The sequence below is a fragment of the Ranitomeya variabilis genome, chromosome 2, assembly GCF_051348905.1.
Source record: "Ranitomeya variabilis isolate aRanVar5 chromosome 2, aRanVar5.hap1, whole genome shotgun sequence".
NCBI lineage: Eukaryota > Metazoa > Chordata > Amphibia > Anura > Dendrobatidae > Ranitomeya > Ranitomeya variabilis.
Window position 1 is genome coordinate 355,845,228 of NC_135233.1, and position 12,002 is coordinate 355,857,229.

At 46.9% G+C, this 12,002-nt stretch overlaps 1 protein-coding gene across 1 annotated transcript in view; it reads right to left on the reverse strand.

The window, feature by feature from the left end:
- Positions 1-9,723, reverse strand: part of LOC143809414 (cytochrome P450 2C23-like) — an 80,743-nt gene extending 71,020 nt beyond the window's left edge. The window contains exon 1 of the mRNA XM_077292482.1: positions 9,511-9,723. Within this exon, the coding sequence (XP_077148597.1) occupies positions 9,511-9,690 (180 nt within the window). The 5' untranslated portion in view covers positions 9,691-9,723. The remainder of the gene's footprint in view (positions 1-9,510) is intronic.
- Positions 9,724-12,002: the final 2,279 nt, after the last annotated feature.

Below are 12,002 nucleotides of genomic sequence, written 5' to 3' on the forward strand. Positions count from 1 at the left end.
AATAATTCCAGCCACTTTCTGGCACGTTCATAGTTTACTGTTATAACACTGGGCCAGAGTTGTGGTTCTGTGTCTCCCCCCCAAAAAAAGGGAGATTAAAATTCGCACACAGTGTATATTCAGCTGTACTGCTAGTGTGTCGTATATATCAGGCAGCCACTTTCTGCCACATTCATAGTTTACTGTTATACCACTGGGCCAGAGTTGTGGTTCTGTGTCTCCCCCCAAAAAAAAGGGAGATTAAAATTTGCACACAGTGTATATTCTGCTGTACTGCTAGTGTGTCGTATATATCAGGCAGCCACTTTCTGCCACATTCATAGTTTACTGTTATACCACTGGGCCAGAGAGTTGTGGTTCTGTGTCCCCCCCAAAAAAAAAGGGAGATTAAAATTCGCACACAGTGTATATTCTGCTGTACTGCTAGTGTGTCGTATATATCAGGCAGCCACTTTCTGCCACGTTCATAGTTTACTGTTATACCACTGGGCCAGAGTTGTGGTTCTGTGTCTCCCCCCCAAAAAAAGGGAGATTAAAATTCGCACACAGTGTATATTCTGCTGTACTGCTAGTGTGTCGTATATATCAGGCAGCCACTTTCTGCCACATTCATAGTTTACTGTTATACCACTGGGCCAGAGTTGTGGTTCTGTGTCTCCCCCCAAAAAAAGGGAGATTAAAATTCGCACACAGTGTATATTCTGCTGTACTGCTAGTGTGTCGTATATATCAGGCAGCCACTTTCTGCCACATTCATAGTTTACTGTTATACCACTGGGCCAGAGTTGTGGTTCTGTGTCTCCCCCCCAAAAAAAGGGAGATTAAAATTCGCAGACAGTGTATATTCTGCTATACTGCTAGTGTGTCGTATATATCAGGCAGCCACTTTCTGCCACATTCGTAGTTTACTGTTATACCACTGGGCCAGAGTTGTGGTTCTGTGTCTCCCCCCCAAAAAAAGGGAGATTAAAATTCGCACACAGTGTATATTCTGCTGTACTGCTAGTGTGTCGTATATATCAGGCAGCCACTTTCTGCCACGTTCATAGTTTACTGTTATACCACTGGGCAAGAGTTGTGGTTCTGTGTCTCCCCCCCAAAAAAAGGGAGATTAAGATTCGCACACAGTGTATATTCTGCTGTACTGCTAGTGTGTCGTATATATCAGGCAGCCACTTTCTGCCACATTCATAGTTTACTGTTATACCACTGGGCCAGAGTTGTGGTTCTGTGTCTCCCCCTCAAAAAAAGGGAGATTAAAATTCGCACACAGTGTATATTCTGCTGTACTGCTAGTGTGTCGTATATATCAGGCAGCCACTTTCTGCCACATTCATAGTTTACTGTTATACCACTGGGCCAGAGTTGTGGTTCTGTGTCTCCCCCCCAAAAAAAGGGAGATTAAAATTCGCACACAGTGTATATTCTGCTGTACTGCTAGTGTGTCGTATATATCAGGCAGCCACTTTCTGCCACATTCATAGTTTACTGTCATACCACTGGGCCAGAGTTGTGGTTCTGTGTCTCCCCCTCAAAAAAAGGGAGATTAAAATTCGCACACAGTGTATATTCTGCTGTACTGCTAGTGTGTCGTATATATCAGGCAGCCACTTTCTGCCACATTCATAGTTTACTGTTATACCACTGGGCCAGAGTTGTGGTTCTGTGTCTCCCCCCCAAAAAAAGGGAGATTAAAATTCGCACACAGTGTATATTCTGCTGTACTGCTAGTGTGTCGTATATATCAGGCAGCCACTTTCTGCCACGTTCATAGTTTACTGTTATACCACTGGGCCAGAGTTGTGGTTCTGTGTCTCCCCCTCAAAAAAAGGGAGATTAAAATTCGCACACAGTGTATATTCTGCTGTACTGCTAGTGTGTCGTATATATCAGGCAGCCACTTTCTGCCACATTCATAGTTTACTGTTATACCACTGGGCCAGAGTTGTGGTTCTGTGTCTCCCCCCAAAAAAAAGGGAGATTAAAATTCGCACACAGTGTATATTCTGCTGTACTGCTAGTGTGTCGTATATATCAGGCAGCCACTTTCTGCCACATTCATAGTTTACTGTCATACCACTGGGCCAGAGTTGTGGTTCTGTGTCTCCCCCTCAAAAAAAGGGAGATTAAAATTCGCACACAGTGTATATTCTGCTGTACTGCTAGTGTGTCGTATATATCAGGCAGCCACTTTCTGCCACATTCATAGTTTACTGTTATACCACTGGGCCAGAGTTGTGGTTCTGTGTCTCCCCCCCAAAAAAAGGGAGATTAAAATTCGCACACAGTGTATATTCTGCTGTACTGCTAGTGTGTCGTATATATCAGGCAGCCACTTTCTGCCACGTTCATAGTTTACTGTTATACCACTGGGCCAGAGTTGTGGTTCTGTGTCTCCCCCCAAAAAATGAGGAAGTCTGGTGGAAGAGGCCATGGGCGGGGGTTGTCACCTGGTACTGATGGTGGTGCTGCATCTGGTGGTAGTGGCAAAAGCACAGTAGCACCTAAGGCTGGAGGTGTTGAGCCTGCGTCATTGTCTGGCTACACAAGGCCTCGAAGGCTCCCTTAACTGGGAGTAGGAAAACAGCTTTTAAAGCCGGAGCAGCAGGAAAAAGTTTTGGCTTTCCTTGCTGACTCAGCCTCTAGCTCTTTGGCCTCCTCTTCCCAAAGTTCAAAATGTCACAGCAGCCAGTCGTCAGTGGATGCTCCCGGTCAGGAACAAGACGTTTCCTTGTGTCCTTCTCCCAAACCAAAAGTGAAGGATGCGTCAGGCGACACAACAGGTTACTCCATGGAGCTCTTTACACATACCGTGCCTGGGTTAGAAAGGGAAATTGTACCCTGCCCATTACTAGAAGAATCGGACACGGAGTGCACTGATGCACAGCCACAGCTAGATTATGATGCTGTTCCATTGAGTCAGATCACTACATTGCCCTCGCAGTTTGCTGAGCCAGAATCTGACCCTGATGAGACTATGGTGCCCTGTCCCGAACGCTATAGCACCTTACACGGTGACACTGAGGAAGGTGCACATGACATTGAGGAGGAGGAGGTGATAGATGACCCAGTTGTTGACCCAGATTGGCAGCCATTGGGGGAAGAGGGTCGCGCTGCCAGTAGCTCAGAAGCGGAGGAGGGTTATCCACAGCAGCACCAATCTACATCGCAACAGCTGTCATCTGGCAGGCCCGTATCAGGCAAAAAACGTTTGACAAAACCAAATTTAGGACAGCGTGGCCATCCTGTGAAAGTTGCACAGCGTGCAATGCCTGAAAAGGAATTCCATAATAGGAAGAGTGCAGTGTGGCATTTTTTTGACCAAGATCCCAATGATCAGTCAAAAGTGATCTGTAAAAAAGACCTTTAGCAGAGGGAAGATTCTTAACAATTTAAATACAACGTGCATGCGTAGACATTTAAACAGCATGCACTTGCAAGCCTGGACTAACTACCTAACGTCCCGTACCGTTGGTGCACCAGGTCTGAATGAAGGTTGTCAGCACCGCAACATTGCTTCCCTCACTGTAAGCCCACCGGTTAGGACACCAGCAGCAAATGTGGAGGGATCGTCGCTAGGCCAAAGCAGTCAGGGAGTCAGAAGGTTATTGGCAGGAAGCACTGTATGTAGGCCAACATCACCAACTCACTCTCAGTCTGCCATGTCCACAACCACCACCACCGCTAGTTCCACCATAGGCAGCTCTCCAGTCCAGCTCACCCTAGAAGAGACTCTTGTTAGGAAACAAAAGTACTCATCCTGTCATCCGCGTACACAGGGTTTGAACGCCCACATTGCCAGACTTATCTCCTTAGAGATGATGCCCTACCGGTTGGTTGAAAGCGAAGCTTTCAAAACCCTGATGGCCTACGCAGTACCACGCTATGACCTACCCAGTCGCCACTTCTTTGCGAGAAAAGCCATCCCAGCCCTCCACCAGCATGTCAAAGACCGCATTGTCCATGCACTGAGGCAGTCTGTCAGTGGGAAGGTGCACCTCACAACAGATGCATGGACCAGTAGGCATTGCCAGGGAAATTACGTGTCCATCACGGCGCACTGGGTTAATGTCGTGGATGCAGGGTCCACAGGGGACAGCAATAGTGGGACAGTTCTGCCTAGCCCACGATCTAGGAAACAGTTGGCTGTAGGCGTTCGCCACCCCTCCTCCTCCTCCTCAAAAAGCGAAAGCTCGTATACAGAGCGCAGTCGCACGACCACTCCATCTGCAGCTGCCAGTGTTGCACACGAGGTGTTCCATTATGGAACAGCTAGTGTTAAGCCTCAGCAGGCCGTGTTTGAAATTAAGTCTTTGGGAGACAACAGACACACCGCGGAAGTTCTGGCCGAGTTCGTGCAGCAAGAAACTCAGTCATGGCTGGGCAGTGTACATCTTGAGGCAGGCAAGGTAGTCAGTGATAATGGAAGGAATTTTATGGCTGCCATAGCCCTTTCACAACTCAAACACATGCCTTGCCTGGCTCACACTTTGAACCTGGTGGTGCAGTGATTTGTTAAAAATTATCCGGAGTTACCAGCCCTGCTCCTGAAGGTGCGAAGACTTTGCTCGCACATCCGCCGGTCGCACGTACACTCCAGCCGTATGCTGAACCATCAGCGATCGCTCAATCTTCCACAGCACCGCCTAATTATCGACGTTGCAACAAGGTGGAACTCCACACTGCACATGGTTCAGAGGCTGTGTGAACAGAGGCGTGCTGTCATGTATTTGTGGGAGGATACGCAAACACGAGCAGGCAGTTGGATGGCAGACATTGAGTTGTCTGGTGTGCAGTGGTCCAAGCTACAAGACCTCTGTCAAGTCCTTCAGTGTTTTGAGGAATGCACACGGCTGGCAACTGCAGACGATGCCATCATAAGCATGAGCATCCCACTTAAGCGTCTGCTGATGCAAAGTTTGATGCACATCAAGGAGCTGGCGTCTGCAGCCGAGGAGGAAGGAATCCTTAATGACAGTCAGCCATTGTCTGGTCAGGGAACTGTCCAGGACGAGGTGGCGGTCGAAGAGGATGAGGAGGAGGATGATGGGGATGACTATGTATGGGAGGAGGATGCTTCTCAGGGGCCACTTGAAACTGGTGGCGTTGCAAGGTCAGTTACAGGTTTCTTGCGGGACACTTGTGATGTGGATTTCCAAGAAAGTGCTCCTCAACCCAGCAGGACCAGTGAATTGACACCAGGAACATTGGCCCACATGGCTGAGTATGCCTTGCGTATTCTAAAAAGGGACCCCCGCATTGTCAAAATGATGACCGATGACGATTACTGGTTGGCCTGCCTCCTGGATCCACGCTATAAAGGGAAAATGCAAAACATCATGCCACATGAGAACCTTGAGCAAATATTGGCTACCAAACAAGCAACTCTTGTAGACCGTTTGGTTCAGGCATTCCCAGCACACAGAGGCGGTGATGGTCCTCACACTTGCCGTAGGGGGCAACATGACAGAGGTGCTAGAGGTGCCGAAATCCGGAGTGGCGTTGGACAGAGGGGTTTTCTGACAAGGTTGTGGAGTGATTTTTCAATGACCGCTGACACAACAGGGACTGCTGCATCTATTCAAAGTGACAGGGGACAGCATTTGTCCAGTATGGTTACAAACTATTTTTCATCCCTTATCGATGTTCTCCCTCACAGGTCATTCCCCTTTGATTACTGGGCATCTAAACTAGACACCTGGCCCGAATTGGCAGAATATGCATTACAGGTAGTGTTGAGCGATACCGTCCGATACTTGAAAGTATCGGTATCGGATAGTATCGGCCGATACCCGAAAAGTATCGGATATCGCCGATACCGATACCCGATACCAATAAAAGTCAAAGGGACACCAAGTATCGGAAGGTATCCTGATGGTTCCCAGGGTCTGAAGGAGAGGAAACTCTCCTTCAGGCCCTGGGATCCATATTAATGTGTAAAATAAAGAATTAAAATAAAAAATATTGATATACTCACCTCTCCGACGCAGCCTGGACTTTACCGCTGTGAACCGGCAGCCTTCTTTGCTTAAAATGAGCGCGTTCAGTACCTTCCATGACGTCACGGCTTCTGATTGGTCACGTGCCGCTCATGTGACCGCCATGCGACCAATCAGAAGCCATGACGTCATCCCTCAGGTCCTAAATTCCTAGAAGGGAATTTAGGACCTGAGGGATGACGTCGCGGCTTGTGATTGGTCGCGTGGCGGTCACATGAGCGGCACGCGACCAATCAGAAGCCGTGACGTCATGGAAGGTGCTGAACGCGCTCATTTTAAGCAAAGAAGGCTGCCGGTTACTACCAGGGCACGTCCGAGGGTGAGTATATCCCTATTTTTTATTTTAATTCTTTATTTTTTACATGGATATGGATCCCAGGGCCTGAAGGAGAGTTTCCTCTCCTTCAGACCCTGGGAACCATACACTGGGAACTTCCGATTCCGATTCCCGATACCACAAAAGTATCGGATCTCGGTATCGGAATTCCGATACAGCAAATATCGGCCGATACCCGATACTTGCGGTATCAGAATGCTCAACACTAATTACAGGAGCTCGCTTGCCCTGCTGCCAGTGTGCTTTCAGAAAGAGTCTTCAGTGCTGCTGGTTCAATACTGACTGAAAAAAGGACACGTCTGGCTACCCAAAATGTAGATGATCTAACCTTCATTAAAATGAACCAATCATGGATTGCCAATTCTTTTGCCCCACCTTCCCCTGCTGACACGTAGCTTGGGTGATAAATGACTCGCTTTTGCCCTCCTCTTACTGACTTTGCCAATTCCTCCATTTGCAGCTGCTGAATGTCCACCATAGGCCATTTTTATACCTCCCTAAATGGGCTGACTCGCCCCAGAGGACAGTGGTCACCACTTGGCGCAAGCACCCGTGCAAGTGCCGTTTGCCTGGACAGGTGGGTGCGCCCACTCTACCTCTACTAAACAAAGCTGAGTTTCAATCTACAGGCTTTCGGCCTCTATCAACAATATGAAACTGCATTTGGCCTGGTTCTTGGTTTGGGCCTAGTGACGTCTGCTGCTGCCTCTTGGTTTCCTCAAAGAAACAAAGCTGAGTTTCAACCTACAGGCTTTCGGCCTCTATCAACAATATGAAACTGCATTTGGCCTGGTTCTTGGTTTGGGCCTAGTGACGTCTGCTGCTGCCTCTTTGTTTCCTCAAAGAAACAAAGCTGAGTTTCAATCTACAGGCTTTCGGCCTCTATCAGCAATATGAAACTGCATTTGGCCTGGTTCTTGGTTTGGGCCTAGTGACGTCTGCTGCTGCCTCTTGGTTTCCTCAAAGAAACAAAGCTGAGTTTCAATCTACAGGCTTTCGGCCTGTATTTAGAATTTGAAACTGTATTTGCCCTACTAGTTTGGTTGGGCCCTACTAACAGTGTCTGCTGCTGCTTGTTGTTGTCCTCCACTGAACAAAGCAATGCTGCCTGTTTACTCCTGTTACCAATTTTTTTCTGCTTTTAGCCTCCTTTTTTATTTTGGGCCTATATCTGTGTTTCCTCCTCATCCTGCCTATTACCAAGCCACTGCTTGATGGGTCTGCTGGTACATTGACCCAGACCACTACATTCCCCTTGCACTCTACACAGCCAGAATCTGACCCTGCTGAAAGTCAGGTCCCCCTTCCCGCATACTATACCACCTTACACGGGGACAAAGAGGAAGGTGCATATGAAAGTGCAGGTTCCTTCATCAGGTGGGGGAGGCATACTCGTTGGCGACGTCACTGTCACAGGGCCCGTCATAGTACGCAAAAGTGTCACTGCCGGTGGGAGGCGCCCCCGCTGTCAAACACAACACCGTACTTTGAGGGGCCCTGTGCCAGTGCCAATGCGAACGAGTGGGCCCCCCTGCTTGCTCTGGATCACAGCACTCGCAAAGTTGAAATACTTACCTATCCCTGCTCCACCGCCGTGACGTATTCCACATTTCCTGGGCCCAAGAAAAAATTGGGCCAGCCCTCCCCCCCCACAACTTTAACCAAATAACCCCCAATTTTCAAAACCTAACTATTATTATAAGGTTAATTAAGATTGACAAGCTTAAGTAACAATAATTGATGTTTTTGACTTTAAAATGGACTCTGTAGGTGTTTTCCTGTCCTCCACTCACTGCTGACTTTTATTCCCCATTGACTTGCATTGGGTTTCGTGTTTCAGTCGGCCCCTGACTTTTCACAATGATCGGCCGATTTCACCCGACCCGAGTTTTGACAAAGTTGGGTTTCGCGAAACCCGACTCGATCCTGAAAAAGTAAAAGTCGCTCAACCCTAATGTTTGCACTTTATTATGTGAGCACCCGGTACCTGCAGGCTTGATTGCTCTGGCCAAAGTTGGGTTTAAGGACAGGTTAAAACACACAGGTTGAATGGTGTCGTCTTCCATTTCTTTTTGTCTCATGCCCAATTTTGATATGAGACTCGGATCTACCTATGATGTCAATTACAGGCCTCTCTCATCTTCTTAAGTGGGAGAATTTGCACAATTGGTGGCTGACTAAATACCTTTTTTTCACCACTGTAATCGTATGTCTGTAAATTGCATACTAGAACTCCAGCACTGGAGAATCCTGACAGCTCGCATGAAGATTCACAAGTCTGCAGTCACGTAAATTGACTATAGACTTGAGCCCCAAGACTGGAAAACACTTTTAATTTCTTGTGGGGTACCCTGAGGGGTATCTCCATATCTTAGTTTTTGCAGTTATATGTTTGTCATTTAAAATGTCAATAAAAGCAGATAGGAAAAAAACAATTAATAAATTTAAAAAAAATTGTTAGACTTATTGAAAAACCCTCTCCACTCTAAAGTATTTTAAAATCTATAGTTTATTGCTTGTTGTCTAAGTTATTGACTACTTCTGCAGACTAGCAGGGGTATCCAGTTTCCAAGGAAAGGAGCACAGTGCTTGCAAGCTGTTTGCTATACTGTAGAGCTTGAAAGTGCTGCTCCTCTGATGCTACCGACGAAAAATCTGCTAACAGCATTGGGAAGTGCACCCAATGAACATGCTGTGGGTCTAAGGGTATGTGCACACGGTTTTCCACCTGCAGATTCCTATTATGGAGCAGGTGTAAACCACAGCGGAATCCACACAAAGAATTGACATGCTGCGGAATGTAACCCACGTTTTTTCCGCAGCATGGGCACTGCAGATTGCGGTTTCCATAGGTTTACATTGTACTGTAAACACATGGAAAGCTGCTGCGGAACCGCAGCTGCAGATCCGTTGTGGATCCGCAGCAAAATCCGCAACGTGTGCACATAGCCTTAAAGGTCAATGTTCAGAAATGTATCCATCTCTGGAAAGCAGGAAGTCAAGAAGCAGAGGAGTGGTGGTTCCTGAGAAAAGAACAGTAGACAACCCTTTTTAAAGACAAATAAAAGAGATAACTCAATTTTTTCAAATCATCAAATCTTTTAAAGTGTTCAAATGCACGTAGAAAATTTTGATCCCAGTCCTTTTACTTTTCGATATTTAGACCCAACTTACTTTTGTTAAGCTTGGAATTAGTCCATCTCTCTGAATCTTTAGAAAGTTCCCTACAATAGGTAATGGGAATGGTCCAGGGGGCATCTTTCTTCTCTCCCATGCATATTTCCAGTAAAAGAAGACCAAAATAAAGGTGATAATTCCAATCAAGACAACGGTGACATTCTGCTGGTCTGTCATGGCTCTGATTTTCCCTCCAGCTGATTACGACTGTTCTTCTTTCACTCCTTTATCCTTTTCACGTTGGTATGTGGGTGTTGTTAGGTCCCACTAGATCCAATCCAATGCCCCAAAGTTCTTTGAATTGCATTTTGCTTCTGAATCAGAAAATATTATATGGGATTTAGCTATGATAAGCGGATTAAGGAGCCAAACAAAAGAAAAACAATCATTGCTCAGAACAGAAATGTATAGTCTTCATACTGATTGCATAAAACGTTCATGTTATGAAACTTTGCTGCAAGATAATATGGAGCAATTTTAAAAAAAATCATATATGACCCCGTTACTGCAGATAAATAGCATTCTAAGTCTACTCGTACATGTTTGTTTCCAATTACAGAGGTCAGACGTTTCCTGAAGTTTTTACCAAGTTTCACACAGTGCAGCAAAGATTTTGGCCATCTCCTCCATGCAGTTGTTCTCCAAATCTTTCTGGTTTCGGGGTTGTCGCTGGGTAACTTTGAGTTTCAGTTCCTTCCAAAGATTTCTTATTGGGTTCAGGTCTGGAGACTGGCTAGGCCACTCCAGGACCTTGAAATGCTCTTATGGAGGTACTCATTAGTTGCTCTGGCTGTTTGTTTCTGGTCATTGTCATGCTGCAAGACACAACCACAACCCATCTTCAATGCTCTTACTGTTGAAAGGATGTTGTAGGACAAAACTTCGAAGCACATGACCCCATCCATCCTTCCTTCATTACTATGCAGTCGTCCATTGCAGAAAAGCACTCCCAAAGTATTATGTTTCCCTCAACATGCTTCATGGTTGGGACAATGTTCTTTAGGTTCTACTCATACTTCTTCTTCCAAACACGGCGAGTAAAGTTTATGCAAAAAAGTTCTATTTTTATCTAATTTGACCACATGACCTTCTCCCATGCCTCCTCTCGATCATTCAGATGTTCATTTGCGAACTACAAATAGGCCTGAACATGTGCTGGAGTGAATTGGGGGAGCATGTGTGCCCTGCACTATTTTAATCCATGATGGTGTAGAGTGTTATTAATGGTATTGTTTGAGACTGTGGTCCCAGCTTTCTACAGGTCATTGTAATTTGGGACTGGTTCCTGACCTTTCTCAGAATCTTCTTTACCCCACGAAGCGAGATCCTGCATGGAGCCCAAGATTGAGGAAGATTGACAGACATCTTGTGTTTCTTCCATTTTTTAATAATTGTGGGGAAGGAGCACTGATTACTAACCATAGCACAGCTCATTACCTTCATTACCAGAGTTGTTCTGTCAGCGCAGGGAAGAGGGCCCCACAAACAAAACTAACACTGATTGGCTGTGCTGCTAGTGTGGCACCCCAGGAGTCCAGTTGCCACAGTGGTATTGCCTTCCTCAGGGGGGGTGATGCAATGCCTGGAAGCAAAGAGGGGTCCCCTTACCAGCTGATGTCTGCATCCAACATCTTTTCTGACTCCAGACCAGACGGGGGAGCTTTAACCCGGTTTTTGGGGAAAATTCCCTATAAGTTCTGGTATGGAGGCAGGGTTAGTGAGTCAGGGAGAGTCAGAGAGTGAGAGTCTGGAAGGAGAGAAGTGAGGAGAATCTGGGGGATAGGAGCTGTGACTGAGCTCATCCCAAGACTGAGCGCCGAAGACCGGACAACGGAGTCCATGGTTGTGTGGGAACTGCAGGCCCCGCAACCAAATCCGGAGGACAGGAGATTGCAGGTCTCCTGGCCCCAGGTACAACAGCATATGAGAGCCCAAAGTAACCACGAGGGAGTGACACCTAGAACCGGCCCAAGCTGCCTACCATGCGTGTAGTGTTCCATTTAGTGGACAGACTAAGAGAGGGACTTGAGGAGAAGTAAAAGCACCAAGCACCCAGAGAACAGCGCTTTAGGAAGGCCTCCATCCCCACCTGGCTAGGTGGACTCTAAATTGCTTCCAGGCTGCCCGGATCTCCATCACCAGCTGTGACTTGTGCCCTGTAATGCACCTGCAACCTGGGATTAAAGGTAAAGAAAACTGCAACCCTTGTATCCTCTAGTTATTCTTGCACCCTCAGTCCTGCACCCCAATATCCACAAATCCCTTACAAAACTGTGCAGGTAGCCCTGGGGCCCTGCTCCACCTACGGGGAGCAGAATCATCCCATTTGCATGACCATTGGTCTCCTTAAGCAGCGTCAGCCATTTATAGCCGAACACCACAGGTGGCGTCACACACAATCCCTTATGAACTTCCCCTTTCTTATTTTTATTGCATGCCCAGGGCCACGGACCGGGTCACCACTGCCGTGACCACCCCTTTAAGAGCTG